Source organism: Alternaria postmessia, assembly GCF_024291825.1.
Source record: "Alternaria postmessia strain BMP 2775 chromosome Unknown scaffold_20, whole genome shotgun sequence".
NCBI lineage: Eukaryota > Fungi > Ascomycota > Dothideomycetes > Pleosporales > Pleosporaceae > Alternaria > Alternaria postmessia.
This window is the reverse complement of record NW_026260093.1, coordinates 318,478-334,178: the sequence shown is the minus strand read 5'-3', so window position 1 is coordinate 334,178 and position 15,701 is coordinate 318,478. Positions and strand designations below refer to the sequence as shown.

The 15,701-nt window shown below is 53.3% G+C and overlaps 8 protein-coding genes across 8 annotated transcripts; 4 read left to right on the top strand and 4 right to left on the bottom strand.

Moving 5' to 3' along the window:
- Positions 1-131: 131 nt before the first annotated feature.
- On the bottom strand, positions 132-1,649 carry J4E82_004372 (uncharacterized protein; the record flags this gene model as incomplete). Its single annotated transcript, XM_051730651.1, has 2 exons — positions 132-1,475; positions 1,536-1,649. The coding sequence occupies 2 exons, from the start codon at positions 1,647-1,649 to the stop codon at positions 132-134; spliced, it is 1,458 nt and encodes a 485-aa protein (XP_051589700.1).
- Positions 1,650-2,102: 453 nt separating this feature from the next.
- On the top strand, positions 2,103-3,634 carry J4E82_004371 (uncharacterized protein; the record flags this gene model as incomplete). Its single annotated transcript, XM_051730650.1, has 6 exons — positions 2,103-2,152; positions 2,216-2,243; positions 2,288-2,368; positions 2,485-2,506; positions 2,559-3,094; positions 3,143-3,634. The coding sequence occupies 6 exons, from the start codon at positions 2,103-2,105 to the stop codon at positions 3,632-3,634; spliced, it is 1,209 nt and encodes a 402-aa protein (XP_051589699.1).
- A 605-nt stretch (positions 3,635-4,239) lies between these two features.
- J4E82_004370 (uncharacterized protein) lies at positions 4,240-5,281 on the top strand (the record flags this gene model as incomplete). Its single annotated transcript, XM_051730649.1, has 3 exons — positions 4,240-4,284; positions 4,386-4,584; positions 4,641-5,281. The coding sequence occupies 3 exons, from the start codon at positions 4,240-4,242 to the stop codon at positions 5,279-5,281; spliced, it is 885 nt and encodes a 294-aa protein (XP_051589698.1).
- A 537-nt stretch (positions 5,282-5,818) lies between these two features.
- Positions 5,819-6,307, bottom strand: J4E82_004369 (uncharacterized protein; the record flags this gene model as incomplete). Its single annotated transcript, XM_051730648.1, has 1 exon — positions 5,819-6,307. One exon carries the CDS (start codon positions 6,305-6,307, stop codon positions 5,819-5,821), a length of 489 nt encoding a protein of 162 aa, XP_051589697.1.
- Positions 6,308-6,908: 601 nt separating this feature from the next.
- J4E82_004368 (uncharacterized protein) lies at positions 6,909-8,449 on the top strand (the record flags this gene model as incomplete). Its single annotated transcript, XM_051730647.1, has 3 exons — positions 6,909-7,229; positions 7,280-8,317; positions 8,369-8,449. The coding sequence occupies 3 exons, from the start codon at positions 6,909-6,911 to the stop codon at positions 8,447-8,449; spliced, it is 1,440 nt and encodes a 479-aa protein (XP_051589696.1).
- A 713-nt stretch (positions 8,450-9,162) lies between these two features.
- On the top strand, positions 9,163-10,047 carry J4E82_004367 (uncharacterized protein; the record flags this gene model as incomplete). Its single annotated transcript, XM_051730646.1, has 1 exon — positions 9,163-10,047. One exon carries the CDS (start codon positions 9,163-9,165, stop codon positions 10,045-10,047), a length of 885 nt encoding a protein of 294 aa, XP_051589695.1.
- Positions 10,048-11,601: 1,554 nt separating this feature from the next.
- J4E82_004366 (uncharacterized protein) lies at positions 11,602-13,335 on the bottom strand (the record flags this gene model as incomplete). The annotated part of the gene is made up of 1 exon (XM_051730645.1): positions 11,602-13,335. One exon carries the CDS (start codon positions 13,333-13,335, stop codon positions 11,602-11,604), a length of 1,734 nt encoding a protein of 577 aa, XP_051589694.1.
- A 1,139-nt stretch (positions 13,336-14,474) lies between these two features.
- Positions 14,475-15,346, bottom strand: J4E82_004365 (uncharacterized protein; the record flags this gene model as incomplete). The annotated part of the gene is made up of 2 exons (XM_051730644.1): positions 14,475-15,007; positions 15,079-15,346. 2 exons carry the CDS (start codon positions 15,344-15,346, stop codon positions 14,475-14,477), a joined length of 801 nt encoding a protein of 266 aa, XP_051589693.1.
- Positions 15,347-15,701: the final 355 nt, after the last annotated feature.

Below are 15,701 nucleotides of genomic sequence, written 5' to 3'. Positions count from 1 at the left end.
ACACGCCTGCATGCCTCATTATCCTGGTACACTCACGGATCAACACTCTCTTGACAGCTGCATGTCCGCGCGGACGGAGCCGCAGCGTTTGCAGTCGGAATTTTACATTGTTTCTACAGAAGTGCAAATGCTCAATGTGACGTCACCTGGCTCACATCAACGTGACCCGGGATACCCACGTGGTTCTCGGCTTTGCGACCAGCGGTGAGGCCCTCAACCATTGCAATAGCGCCCTCAGTGTCGTCCTTGTTGTAAAGAAACAACCCCTGTAGCGCTGCAGTGCTCACCGAGTCGATGAGGCCCAACTCTCTGACTCTAGCCATAAATCTCTGCTTCGCTTCCCCGCCTGCATCGAATTCTGCATAGAATCGGTCCCAGAGCTGCTCGATCTGATACTCAGTTGCTTCACCGAGCCTTACCGTCATATCCACGCGGCCGGGTCGAACGAGCGCTTCGTCCAGTCTCTCGACATGATTTGTCGTCAGGAAGATGATGCGCTCTTCAGCACTAGCTACACCGTCAAGAGCGTTGAGCAGTCCAGAGAAGGTGACGGAGTGGCTAGCAAATCCGTCTGCGCCAGGCGTCTTGCGATTCATGAATGCGACATCAACATCTTCCAGCAGCACTACTGTCCGTCGCGGGACCTTGGTCAGCAGATGATTCAATCTGTCGTCTGTGAGGCCGCGCTCGCTGACGTTCAGAATGGCAATATTGAAGTCGAGATGACCTGCAACAGCTTGAATGAAGGAGCTCTTTCCAGTACCCGGGGGCCCGTAGAGCAGATAGCCTCGCCTATACGGTATGCCACGGTCCAAGTACCACTTGCGTGATGAGATGAAAGCCTCCATATCCTCTACGATGCGCTCCTTGACACCGCGCTCAAGGACGACGGAGTCTAGGGGCCGCTTTCGCTTAGCATCTCCAAAGGGCTGCCACATGGTACCCATGGAGTTGTATATGACAGTCTTGCCTTCCTGTGACTGCTGGTATATTTGGTGCGCCTCGGCGAAGATGTCTTCGAAGATATCGCGATGCGAGTAGAGGGTCGTAAGGTTAATCGTCTCGAAGGGTACGCCATCTTTGACGTTCAGACTATTGCGCTCTCGCTGCCTGTCCACGAGGATGAAAGCGTTCTTGTAGCGCAGAAAGTGCTTGCCCGGACCTGGCACGAAGGAGAAGTGGGCAGCGTGCGAGGGCCCATCTTGCGGCGTGTACGTCTGAACTTGGAGGTGGTGCATGCGCGGATCAATGCGATTGAGCACTCTGGAGAGGACACCGTTCTGGACCAGTGGTCTGGCACCGGCTTGCTGTGCCCTGTGGTAGTTGGTCATCCATTGGAGGACCCACGGATAGGCGTCGTCATGGCGAGTTATTTCTAGGTCGACCAGCATGCGGCGGCGTACGAAGGCAGCGCCATGTTGGAGACCCTTTTGGCCAGTCCGTGCCGCAACCCCAAGCGCTGCGAGACCGAAGCCCTATGGCATCAGTGAGCACATGTTCCAGAAAGCATGCATCGGCCCCAAGGTGAATCATACGGCGGTGAAGAAAGGGTTGTCGGTGATTTGCGAAAAAGGAGAGCTGAGACCAGGACTGCCACCGCCGGCAGTGATCTGCTTGGCCAGCTGGTGTTGAGGCGTGTTGGGTTCCATGAGCTGCTGAGAGGCGCGCCTGTCCAGAAATTTGATACGCCATGGACGCTAGCGCGGGAACGACGCTGCCGCGCCGCGTCCTATCATGTTGTACGGCAAACAGCCATGAGTGGTACAGCGCTCGCCTGCAACGTGGAGTTTTGATAAGGAGGCATCTTGTCACACCGTTGTGTTCGTTATGCAAACGCCGCAAAAAAGAAAAAAGACGTTGCTGCCGTCATGGTCAAGACGCCTGACGCAGCTGCACGAGCAATCCGGGGTCGCGTCGCGGAAGGCTATCCATGGCGCTTTCCCAGCACTGCGGAGAGGTGGAGCGCCTAGGCGAGCTTGGACCTGGCGCCCCCCGTCACTGATAACTATCACAGCCTGCCCAACTCACAAAATCCTAATCCTGAACCACTCCGCGAAGGCATCTTCGGCTCGGAGCGTTTTGCTCTTCTTCACCCTTGCGCCATGGCCACAGTAACCATAGGCAAATCCTATTTCGAGGCCCTGTTACGAAAGTGAGTGCTCATGCCACTTGAACTATGGTAATGCGCCAGACCGTTTGCTGATGGAATTTGTAGGGCTGAATTCGTCAGTATTGCCCAGGCAGTAGCTGTCCACCCGTTCTTCACAGGACTGACCCTGTTTGACAGCATACATCCACTCAGCCTGTCAGCTACGGCACTGATCTTTCGAATAATGTCACCATCAGCAAAGCAGAACATGAGTACATGGTGCGTGGTCTCCATGTCAAAACCGCCCAGAGTTTCCATTTTGTCTTCCTAGTCTTTCTTGCTCATTCTTATCCTTGCTCTTGTCGTCTGGATGCTAATGATGGACTTGCTCACAGATTCAAGCGATGCGCGAATACCGTATGTACACCACTGCCCTGACTCAACACTACTTGTCTCTAACCGTGGATAGATCTCCTCAAGAGCGCCCTGTTTCGTGGGGGCCTGACGACCGAGACCTTGGAGACATTGTTACAAGGCGAAAACGGCGTTTCGAGTGACGCACCATCAAGCTACGACTACGTGTCGGAGCACACACCTGCCGAATCAAGAGCCACTCCTGTAGCTGCACCTACTTCATTTCACTACCGACCAGAGTCGGATCACACAGCTGTCAGCCACGGTCTCCAGCCTAGACCTTTACAATCGCTCCATCGAATTGTCAGCTATGGCGTATGTGAGTCCTTCACAGGGGACCCACAAGACGACGACGACGACCAGGAGCCAATTTCAGGTCGCCGTGTACCACTCCATGATCAGCGAACTGTACTGATCACCAACCTCTCTGAGCGTACCACACATAAAGACTTGGCTGGAATTGTCCGTGGTGGAAGACTCCTCGACATCTTCCTCCGCAACGACCGATCTGCTACCATCTCGTTCGTTGAAGGAGCCGCGGATTTTCTGGCTTATGCAAAGCGCAACGATATCTACCTGCATATGAAGAGGGTAAGTCATGCGCCATCAGAATAAGATGACGAAAACTAATCATGTCAGCTTGAGTTCCGTTGGAGCGACCGACAGTTCCACGTGCCACCGCATGTGTCCAACAAAATCGCTGGCGGTGCCACACGGAACCTGGTGGTAAGAGGGGTTGCAGGCAAAGTCACCACAGATCAGATCCGTGACCAACTTGATCACATCCACAACCTCATCGTGGTTGACGTATACTTCAGAAACGGCGATGCATACGTCTCGACCAACTCGATTCACAATGCTCTGTTCGCCAGGACATGCATGATGTCGCGTAGCATATACAAAGGCACGCGCATCGAGTACTATCCAGATGAATGCGCTGGACCGTTACCTCAACCCAAGAAGACCCACGTTCCCGTCGCGCGTATGCCTACCAAACCTGCGCCTGTGGTCAACCAGTATGCTATTCTGGACACTGGTTCTGACGATGGATCTGAGTCCGAAGAGGAGTCGTACAGGACCCATGGTGTGCAGGTTGATGGTTACCATTGGGCTGACGCTGTCGTAGCATAAGCGGCTTCTATGGAGGCTCGCTGCCTATTGTAGCCCGGCGTACCCCATGGGGTCGGCGAGGAGCTACAGTGTCTTGATCGGGCCTTCCACTCATACTAAGTTTCTTCGCGTTGCGGCATTTTTCGAACAGACTAAAGTATATCTCTTACATGAGAGGGCGTCGATCGAATTCCGAAGGAATTCTGATCCAGTTGTCAAGAGCGGAGGTAATGCCGATGGGAGTGGTAATACGGATATGTTGTCGAGAAACATGTCATGTCGTATAGCTGGTCGACAATACATTTCTCGACAGGTGTTGGGAGGAGTATGTTTCTTTCCTATATAGATACCCCTCGATTACTTCAAATCATGATCTTCGCTTACAAGGTATGACGATGTCAAGCCGGAGTGCTGTGATCAGCGCTGCTTATCAAGATGTTGAGCACCCTTGACTACATGGGCAGAAAGCTTGTCCTGTTTAGCGAGCACTAGCCCTGCATTGATGTGCATGCGTCAGATGTAACTATGTCATACGTCTGATGAGGCGCACTCCAACGATCCCAACCTCACTGCAGCAATTGTACTAACCTTACGGAGTAGTTTTAACATATTTCATAGTATAAGGCATGGCGCCAACGATTAAAGTGGCTGTTATCCAACTTCACCCGAAGGTATCTCATGCTTACCCCACACTGCATTACATATCTCATCGTCGCTTCCTACACTCGCTACCATCACTCAACAACTCCAGCCATTTACTAATGTTGATTAGCCCTTGCAACCAGAAATTAATTTCAGCAAGGCTGTCGAGTTTGTTCGCTCGGCAGCATCGCAAGGTGCTCAACTCGCCGTCTTGCCAGAGTACCATCTCACGAATTGGAAACCGAATGATCCAGAGTTCCTAGCCGTCGTTGAACAATGTGGAGGTTACCTAGAGAAGTACTGCAAGTTAGCCAAAGAGTGTAACATCTGTAAATCCCACCAACCCCTCATCTCTCCATCGACCAAACTAAGTCGTCTTATCCAGCCATCGTCCCCGGAACGATAGTAGAGTCCCATAAAGAGAACTCTGCCGAAGAAGACAGGCTCCTAAATGTGTGTTATTTCATCTCACCCTCTGGCGAGATAGCAGGAAAATACATCAAGAAAAACCTCTGGGGCCCCGAACGCGACCATCTCACAGGCTCAGGCCACTCTCCCCATGAAGTCTTCGACACGCCTGTGGGAAAAGTCGGTCTGCTGATCTGCTGGGATCTCGCCTTTCCCGAAGCCTTCCGCGAACTCATCGCCCAAGGCGCTCAGATCATCATCATCCCTACATTCTGGACCCTCAACGACTGCAACGCCGCGGGTCTCGCGCGTAATCCTGCTGCTGAGGCACTCTTCCTCGACTCCATGTTGACGGCACGCGCGTTTGAGAATACTTGTGCGGTCGTCTTTGCGAATGCGGGGGGTCCGCCTGGAAAGGGATATGCGGGGCTGAGTCAAGTTACTGTGCCGTTTGTTGGAGCTTTGGGAAAGTTAGGAGGGGCAGGAGAGGGCATGTGTGTTGTCGATTTGGATATGCAAATTCTAGAGGATGCTGAGAGTAACTATCAGGTTAGGTCGGATATTGCGAGGGGGGATTGGCACTACGTGTATAGGCATTCGAAGGAGGGGAAGCTTTGAGAATCAGTGGACTTGGAAATCGTCAGTTCAATGTGAATCTGCAAGCTTCTTCACTGATGTGAGTTGTTTACTCGATGCTTTTGTGTCTGTGAGCTTTGAGCAACTTATGCACATACTTTGGAGTCTGGATGGTTATGGGGATTTTACTAATCCTAATCTGGTAAGTTCCTCTACTGGTGTCAACAAACGTCGTGGAACCAAATTGGATGAAGTGCATTAATTGAAAAGCATTCTGTGCGATCTAGACTAGCATCCAAACGCCTCAGAGATCGCAAGAAGTGGTATAAGACAAAAGCTTCAGAAAGACAACCAGTAAACTCCTACCCACGATAAACACTGGTAGCGATAGGGTGCCTAATCGCGCCCAGCGCGCCAGCCCCTTCCCAAATTGTTCGAACGCCGATCATCTTGGGTTGTAGCGCGATTATTCAGCGCCAATCCATTGACCCGGGTCCCAAATGCAAATACCTCAGCTCTTCACATGGCGCGCGTGGTCTGTGGTCCTTCGCGGCCGCATGTCTGGATCCGTCTCTTGTTTCAACTTCCGCCACTACCACTGGCTTCACTGTCCGACCTCTCGTTCTTGCAGACGTAGCCCATCTCACTTGTAGTGACGCCGTGTTCATCCGTGCTCCAAGTCTCGCCTACGACAATGACCCTTGTTTTTCCTTTTTGCAGGAACTTCTCCTCGTCTCTTGCCAGAATAGCTGCGTTCTCTTTTGCATATATCTTCTTGTAGAACTCTTGGAAACGACGTTCGCTGTCAAAGGTCATTTCTGCGATGCAGTCACAGTCGAGCTCCATCATTTCGCCCCTTAGCATCAGAGGTGGTCGGTCTGGATTTGCCGGTCCACCGAAACCCTTCCGGCTAATCCGCGCGAGGTAGCGACGTTTGAACTCGATCGGCCAGCACGTCGCGAGGAGAGAATGGGCCAGAGGTATGTGCGTGTGCTCATAGTGGTCTCTGAATTCTTCCGATGTGAGATTGGGGTTGCGGGTGACGAAGAGGACGATGGTGTAGGACATGATGGCGGGTAATAAGCGAGTCCCAGCGCGGATATAACGATGAGGCGCTGCGACGAGAGCTGTAGCGTGGATGGTAGAGACAGTAGAGTTTTGACAGCGGCTGTGAATGCAGGTGGCTTCCAGAAGCTCCACGGATAGGGGACGGCGGGCTTTTGTAGTTTATCAGCCACATGCGATGCGAAGACATCATAACATGCACCGAGCGCGCCTAAAGCCTCCGTTATTGATTCACCATGACTGCGCGCATACTAGGGCGAAACTACGGACCCGGCGCCGTTGAATTGCATGGGCTCGCCAGACTTGCTCACGCCATCGCGGTGCACCAAGACTGAGGTGGATGCCGGTGAATCGAATCAGGACGAGTGCACGATAGAGGCCAACCGTGAGGGTTGAGTGGAGTGGATTCTGGCGCGGCGCCCCTCCCTCGGTGTTGATCCCAGTCGCGCCTGCACTTGCGAGTGCTTGGGTGCTATCGATAGCAGACAGACGCTAGCAAGCGCACAGAACGCCAAATTTCGCGGCAAGGCGGGGAGCAGCACCACGACACGACATTCACCCCCCCTAAAGCACCCGTGTGCCGTCGCCCAAACGAATACCCAACATGAGTCTGCGCGAGCGTGTTCCGCCGCAGTACCAGAATGGCGAGGCTGCCAGGCGCGCCCCGGATGACGACTCAGACGTCGAGGAGGAGGCCATGGCGAACGACTACCGGGAGCAGGTCCAATACGACGGCATGGAGGACCTCGACCGCATGCCCTCGATCAACAGCAACCAGGACATCCACGCGCAACTGCAGGCCGCGGCAACCCCCCTCGAATTCCAGGCCACCCTAGAGACCAAGTTTGCGAGTTACGACAGCTACTGCAACCTCTTCCACTACATCCTGAACTCCGAGGGTCCCGTCGACCTGGAAGTGCCAAACGTAAGGAATCTGGGTCAGTAGGCACATGGCAGGGCTAACACTGCGGATAGTACTACTGGGCCTGGGATGTCATCGACGAGTTCATCTACCAGTTCAACAGCTTCTGCAGCTACCGCCAACGGGTCGCCCAGAAGAACGAGAACGAGGAGGAGATTGCGCTCCTGCGCGAGAACCCAAACACATGGGGCTGCTACAGTGTCCTCAACGTCCTGTACTCGCTCATCCAGCGGTCACAGATTAGCGAGCAGCTCGCGGCCATGAAGCGGGGCGAAGACGCGAGTCTGTACGCTGGCGAGTACGGCAACAGGCCGCTTTACAAGATGTTGGGATACTTCTCCATCATCGGTCTGCTCCGCGTGCACTGCCTGCTCGGAGACTTCAGCCTGGCGCTCAAGACGCTCGACGACATTGAGCTTAACAAGAAGGCCATGTTCGCCCGTGTCATGGCCGCACACTTCACCACATACTACTACGTCGGATTCTCGTACATGATGATGCGACGATACTCGGATGCCATCCGCATGTTCAGCCACATCCTCGTCTACGTCTCACGGACAAAGAACTTCCAGAAGAACGCACAGTACGACTCCATCACCAAGAAGAACGACCAGATGTACGCACTTGTCGCCATTTGCGTAGCGTTCCAGCCCACCAGGCTCGATGACACCATTCACACTGCTCTGAGGGAGAAGTACGGCGAGCAGTTTAACAGGCTTCAGCGCGGTGGCCCTGAATCTCTCCCTCTCTTCGAGGAGCTGTTCCGCACCGCCTGCCCCAAGTTCATCAGCCCCACACCCCCCGACTTCGACAACCCAGAGGTCAACATCGACCCCGTGGAGCACCACCTCCGCATCTTCATGGACGAGGTCAAGAACAACATGATGTCGCCCACCGTCAAGAGTTACCTCAAGCTCTACACAACCATGGATCTTAAGAAGCTCGCTGGATTCTTGGAGGTTGAGCCAGAGAAGCTGAGGTGCTGGTTGCTTGTCAACAAGCAGAGGAGCAGGCAAATAAGGTGGGCCGAGGGCGGTCTGCTGGATGGTGATATCATCCAAGCTAGCGATCTCGACTACGCCATGGAGGGCGTAAGTACAAGCATAATCGAAATGAGAGATACATCTGCTAACAGTTACCAGGACCTTATTCACGTTTCAGAGGCAAAGGTCGGCAGGAGGCTTGTCGACTGGTACCTCCGCAACTTGGCCAGGACGTACTAGGCTATCACGAGTGTTTTCTGAGAGCGACTATTCACATTCGGGGCTTAGCCACAATAGAGCATTGCGCTTGGAGTTGGAGGAATATACGGCGTGCATCCAAAAGCGTGTTTGCGACATCTGAAGATACGCTTAGGCAAAGGCAAGGCGATTATAGGGGCCCAGGTCTGGGTTATTCATGGCTGGGGGAGCCTGTCCGCCGTGAGCGAGGAGCGGGCCGAAGGAAGGACAGGATGAGCGAGCGAACAATGGGCTTGCACAATACCAAATAAACTTTTCCGACTTTCAAACACACGTCTTGGAAGCGATTCAAATGTGGATGCGTGAATCCTTGCAACTCCATCTTGTTCATCGTGTGGGGAAGCAAGGGTCTCAAGGCCTTTGCAACAGAGTGGTACATGCTAGCGCAGTGGGTTGGACGGGACGGTACCTGAGCAAGCTTCGCTTCTACTCGACCAACACCATCCAAACACAGTCGGCAAGCAGATTCCGGTTAAAGCGCAAACACGCGTTCGGGGCAAGCACGTCCGACAAGACCATGGCAACCAAGTGAATGTTCTTGCCCCTCTCGGTCGCTCGTGCGCTCCGCTGATGCACTTTCCATCCATGTCCTTGGACAACACCCACCACGCCCAACATCTCCCTTCACCGACTATCACCAGTTACGTTATAAGTAGACGTTAGAAGATAGCACGTCTTTCACCCAGACCACTGCAATGGCTCCCGATCTGAATACCGTGCCTGTATCGCCCCATCCGGGTCCTGCTAACACAAGCAACCCGTCGACCTCACAGCCGGCGTCAGGCTCGCTGTCACGTCGAACATCCGCAACAGTCTCAAGGCGGGCGTCACAGATGGCTATGAGCCCCCCACCGCTGCCTCTTGCATCGCCCGGAGGTACCCTGCCACCGCCCGCACATTCAGCATCACAACATGGACACAGCTTCCCGCCCCTCAGTCCCAGCGCGAGTGGCTACGTCCAGGCGAGCGTCGACTCTGCAGGCGTTCCGATGAGACACCCACGCCCCATGACGCCAGCAGAGATGCATCTCGAGCTCGAAAAGGAACAAGAGGCAGTTGTCAACCGTCTGACGCGTGAGCTCTCGGCTCTACGCGCACATTCTGCTTCTGTAGCCTCCAACACCTCCATGTCAAGCACCGCAGACTCATCCGTCGCCCATGCCGAAGCCTCAACCGGTCCGATGCATCCCACGTCCTCCCGCCGCCACCGCAGTTCCTCGAGCGTCTCCCGTAGCGGTCTGCCACCGGGCTACATCCCACATCGCTACTCCATCTCCTCGCAACCCGCGACCGGCGATCCTAATCAGCGAGATCACCGTAGCTCGAGTGTCGTTAGCACCCCACGCTATGAGGAAGTTGCACAACACAAGGCGGAGTTGGAAGAAGTCAAAAAGGAAAATGAAGCCCTGAAGCAGCGCATTCGTGATCTTGAGCGTCAGATCAGGGGCAACAATGATGCTGATGGACAGAGGGGTAGGAGGGGTGCACCACAATCTCAGAGCAGCGGGGTTGGCAATGCTTCTGATAATACCCAAGTTCCTGCTAATGCAACAGCAGTCCCCGAAGAAAGCAGTCGATAGATTGAGAGTTCCGTAGGTACTGCGAGGCGTATTGATAGCACACGCTATGCTCATGATGCATTTGAGATGAGATGGAAGAACCATCGAGTGTCAGTTACACAAGCCATTGTCGTCATTCTTTCCGAGCAATTGAGTAGGTATGCACAACATACACCTCACTCCAACTCTCCTATCGGTCAGTCCAGCAAGCAGATGAGACAGATGTTACATTGATAATGAAGATAACCATCAAGTCCTTATTCATAATCCTCAAATCTCCTACATTCCTCTTTATCCTATCTGAACACCCTTATCAGATGCTTGCTTCTTCTGCACAAGGCGGATGCTGCAGATCCAGAGCTAACGCCGCTGATCCTCACATATGCGCCTAACGGACCATATCCCAGTGTCGATCCGTTTTCCACGGCAGATCACTTTTGCGGGATTTGAATGACATGTATGTACGACACATCGTGGCGTACTTGACAGGTATGCGTTTAATGCCTCGTGCTGGGATGCCTGAGAGGACGGGATAGGATGGGGTGACATTAGATGTAAGCAAGGTAAACCCCGCGTACGTCATTAGGACGAGGCACGGGTCGAAGGGTGCTACAGACAGCTTGCATTTAACGGGATAAAGGTAGGTATACGTAAGATTGGACAGCTGAGTTGGTTCCAAATAGCCTCTTGTTTGTGATTCTTCTTGTGAGAGACAAAGTGTTGCTATTGATCCTCACTGGCACACATCTTGTTACTATATATTCGATATCGCATACCTTGAATCTCAAATATCATCCAAGTTCTGAAGCAAAATGACATGGCTCGCCAATCTCCGGGATAAAATGAGTAGCAGCACAGAGAAGCGAAGGAATAGCAGACAATTTGACGATACTCCTAGTACGTACACCTACGCATTCTCTCCATACCCTCACTCTTATGCCCTCTTGTTAACATCGTAACCAGCTCTTGCAACGAGTCCGACTACGTCAGCAACTACATCTGATAAGCCAGCACCACCGCCAATCAACCCCTTGCCCCTAACCTCCACTCCCGCGTCTTCAAATCTCACGTCTGCTTCTCCGCTGTCGGAAGTTCAAAAACCTGCCTTGTACCACACACCCACCGACATCATCACCGCGACAGAAAAAGGTATGATAAGTGGTTCCCTCTGCGCCACGATGCCGAGCTCCTCATCTACGGCTTCAAGTCAGAAACATGATTCTGAAGCGAGGGATGTGGCGGCGGATGCAGAGGAAGAAACGGCTCCTGTATTAACGAGGGCTGAAGAGGCGTGTGTTGGAGAGGGGAGGAAGGGTAGTTGGGCCGGTGGAGAGAGGGAAGGGGGCAGGTGTGTCATGTTTAAAGGGGTTGATGTGTAAGTATTGGGGACGGATAAGATGGGATAAGAGCGTACACAGAGACTGAAATGCTCAGAAGTAATATACGATAGAATTGAGAGACTTTTGACAGTCTCAGAGTATGCGAGAGACAGGCTCTCAAGGGAAGACGTGAGCCCATAGTAATCAAAGAGTGCGCAAGGCAATAAGAATACCATGATCACTCTTGTCGCGTGCATCAAACTCTCCTGCTACCCGTCATCTTCCTGTTCTCACTATGACGCTTAGCCTTCAAAGCGTCTCGTCTCCTCTTCTTCCACGCCCTATTCAAATCTCCCCGGTTCTCCCAGAACCATCTTTTGAACTCGCTCTCAGGCTCTTGCTCGTTTGCGCCGGTAGCCGCATCGTCCTCGTCTTCTTCTGCAACGCCGGCTAGCTTGCTGGCATTCGCTCGCGTGTTGTGAGACAATCTTTGTTCAGCAAGTGAGTCTACGTCGTCCATGTCCTCGTCGTCGTCGGCTTCTTGGCTGTTCTTGCGCCAGTCGAAGGAGAAGCGGCGGCCAATGGCGGCAGTGTCTGGGGTAGGTGCTGCACTTCGGAGACCTCTCCACTCGATGTCTCTTTGCGTAAAGGGCGTGGTAGGAGCTCCCTCAGTGGGCTCGCCGTCGGCTTCCATGATGTCTTCGTTGTTGTCGAAGAAGCTGAAGGATGTGTCAATCGGAGTGAGCTTCTTGGTGGGGGTTGACGTCGCGCCATCAGCGGGCTTTGCACGCTTGAACAGTGCTTCAAGCGGGTGGACTTCTTTCTCTGATGTCGTAGTAGGCTGAGCCTCTTCGGGGGCTTTCTTGCTCTTAGCGACTGGGGCTGGAGAAGATGCAGATGATTCGGGCTCTGATTCCTCCTCTTCCTCTGAATCAGAGTCGGAAGAGTCCTCATCTTCCGAAGAAGACGAAACCACTGATGATTCATCGTCTTCAGATTCAGATGATGACGGGGGAGGAGTAGCTTTCTTCTTCTTCTGGTCCTTGGATGTAGACGAAGATTTTGCTGTACCATCAATCCAGGCTCTTTGAGCTTCTGAAGGCGCATCTACCAACTCCAGAGCCCTCCTAGCCTTGGCCTTCCCAGTCTCAGGCTCGACAACAACACCGTCCTCATCTACCCACCCCTGTCCATTGACATAGTCGACTGCAGGCTTCGTCGATAGCGCCACCTGTGGTTGTTTCAAGAAGCTGGGAGTCTTGATGTTCTTCTCAAACTCATGAATTACCACGTCTCGGTTGGACTTGTTCTTTTCCTTCTTCTCTTTCTTCCCTTTCTTCTCGTCCTTGTGTGCAACCTCTGTCGCGGCAACAGGCGTCAGCTTCGCCTTGAAGAGCACCTCAGGCTCTTTAGTGTACTTGGAGTGCTTGCGCTCCTTCTTCGCTTCCTTTCTGGCCTCCTTGTCGCTTTTGTCCTTTTTATCCTTCCGGTCTTTCTTGTTCTTGGGCGCTGGTTCGGTCCATCCACGCTTGACCTTCCTGTCGTCTGGTAGCTCAACGCCGTCCAGTACGCCCTGCTCCTTCCCCTTCTTCTTGTCCTTCTTTTCTTTTTTCTCCTTCTTCTCCTTCTTGTCCTTCTTCGCGCGTTTGGACGGTCGTTCGGCGTCCGAGACGTCTTCGACAGCGTCGCCCACCAAAGATTTGCGCTTCTCAGATTTCGCCATTTCTATGCGCACTTTGGAGCCTCTCAAGGTTGTGCCGTTCAGCTTCTTCTTGATCTTTTGAGCTTCGGTCTCGGGTAGCTCTACGTAGCCGAAGCCTTTTTCGGGAAATGTCGCGACGGTATGGTAAGAGATGTTTTGCGCAGAGGGAAGGACAGACGGCGCGATGTAGACCTTGAGCAGATCGGGGCGAAAAGGCGTAATATGCAGGCGAACGATCTTGCTTTCGGGTTGCGCTTCGGGAGAATTAGCCGCTTGTGCTGCTGGCATTGGGTCGCAAGTTTTGCGCGCGTGCGACAGATGTAGATGACTGCGCGCAAAGGCTTCAGGGGACCTCAATCAAAGAAGATATGCTACAAGCTTGACCGGCGCTTGTAAGCGTCGTGTTGGAGTGTCGGGGCCGGAGGGGAAAGGAAAATGCTTAGCGCGAGCAAGGGACCTAGCTCTCTGGTGTTAGCGCGAATGCGGGCGGAGGTTTGGAGCTCCACTCGTCTATTGATCCATTGGATACTCATCGCGACTGCACTGGGATAAAGGTCTAGAAGCAGGACATATAGACATCCCTTCGACAATTTGATTGCTTCATCATCTACACGAACCTCTACGTCTTCTGCCGTTGATCGCCATCGACCCACGATGCGGAGACCACCATACCTCCTCTTCCTTCTCCTAACATTCCTCTCGTCCCTCTCCTTATCCCTCGCAGCCAGTATGTCTCGCCTCTCCCCATGCTCAGAAACTCGCTGATATGGTGTAGCACCCACATCGTTTTGCAAATGTACCTGTTTTGGCAACAGCACCATTGTAGCGCTCGATGCGCCGTCCACCACCAAGAAACCCGCCGCCCTTGAATTAAAACCCCGCGCCTCCAAGAAAACATGCAACGACTGCAACCGCCAGTTCTGCCTCGGCTACGGCTTCTGCGCTGGAGAGAAAGAGGAGAACGTGCTCACAACATGCTTCCAGCGGGATTCTGCGAAAGACCAGGCAGTGGTCTTTGTGTTTATCGGGGCGACAGTGGGGCTCTTGGGGTGGGCAGCTTTACGGCCTTGGGTCGAGGGATGGAGAGAGGTACGTGCATGTGAGCGAGACCGGGTAGATGGTAGACTGACTGAAGGCAGCGTGCACGGGAACGACGAAGCTATATCCCAGTGGCTGGTCAAGGAAACTAGTGAGCGATGCGCTTGGTTTGTCAGGCTGAGAAGCATTCAACTTCGATATGGATTGAACGTGCAATATAGACATGAAGCTGAGATGCCCAAGACAATCGTGGACTCCTTCATGACTCTGAAGAACTCCATCATGCAAACATCTAATGTGACAGCAATGTACAAGCTGAGGTCGTATATGGTACACTGAAGCGTCTGGCTTCGCGCTCCGCCGGATTCCTCCCCTATTCTTTCTGACATCTACTCCTTCTTGGACCCGCCCTTCATCCATCCAAACCATCCCTTGCCGGTTTCCTCGACCTTGTGTACTGCCTTCTCTGCTGCGTTGTCCAGAGGGCCTCCGACTACTGGTGTTGATGACGTCGAGGCTGTGAATGTGGATGTGGTGTCGTGTGCCCTGGCCTCTTGCACTGCAGCAGCAATGCCCAGATTTGTGTTTCCTTGCGCTTCCTGGCGCTTAATCTCCTCTACAGCGAGTCTCCTCTGCTCTGCGATTGCCTGCTCCTCCTTCCAGTCACCGTGCAGCCACCACAGCAGCTTTGAAGGGGCCTTTCGCTCCGCCTTCTTCCTCTCAAACGCTTCTTGCTCCTCGGCGATACCTGTGACGAGTGCGGATTGTGCGGGTGTGGCGGTCCCTGATGCGACCGCAGAACGGGCAAGTTCGAGGATCTTGGCCTGGGCTTGTTCTTCTTGGGCAAAGTAGATTGCTCGTTTCCGTCGATTGTAGACGATCATGTCACCTATTGAGAATACTGCGAGGACACCAACGCAACCTGTGTAGACAATTAGCATCTCTGCTATTCTGTGACCAGTGTAGCCATTGGCCCGCCATGTGCCCACATACCCGTTGCAAATATCAAGCCGTAGACGGTAAATCTATGCGCCGCATCCGCCGCCATTCTGCCGTACAGATACATGTAATCCCACCTCGTGACCTGTGCCATCTTCGCCCTGTTCGCAGCCTCTCTTAACCGCTTGACTTTCTGCTGTGGCGTTTCATTTTTCGGTGCGGGATCTGCGAATTGCAGCGTTGTTGCCCGCCCGCCAGGTCTTGTGTGCGCCCACACTCCGGTGGCTGTGAATCGCGTTGAATCTTTTGGTGACTTCGACATGATGCGTGGGAGAAGCACTCGAGAGTCAAGTGTTGTGGTTGTGAAGGGAGGATGTCGTGAAGATTGCGGAGCGGGATATCGAATGATTCGACGATTTCCAAAAGTTGAGATGGACTAGGGTTCGATGCGGAGATTTCCGCCCATCTACCCGCTAACGTCCATCGTCAGCCGTACCAAGCTAAAATGCTAATTGCATCTATCTCATGCATGCATCAGACGGTCGCTAATGCATTCATTCTCAGATTGCGGGAAGAGACAGCATGCGTAGCGCAGTCCGACGATTGCTTCTTCCCTTACATTCTCATTGATCTAAGCGCAAACAGCACGCGCCATGTGCCGTCATTCACGCGTCCAG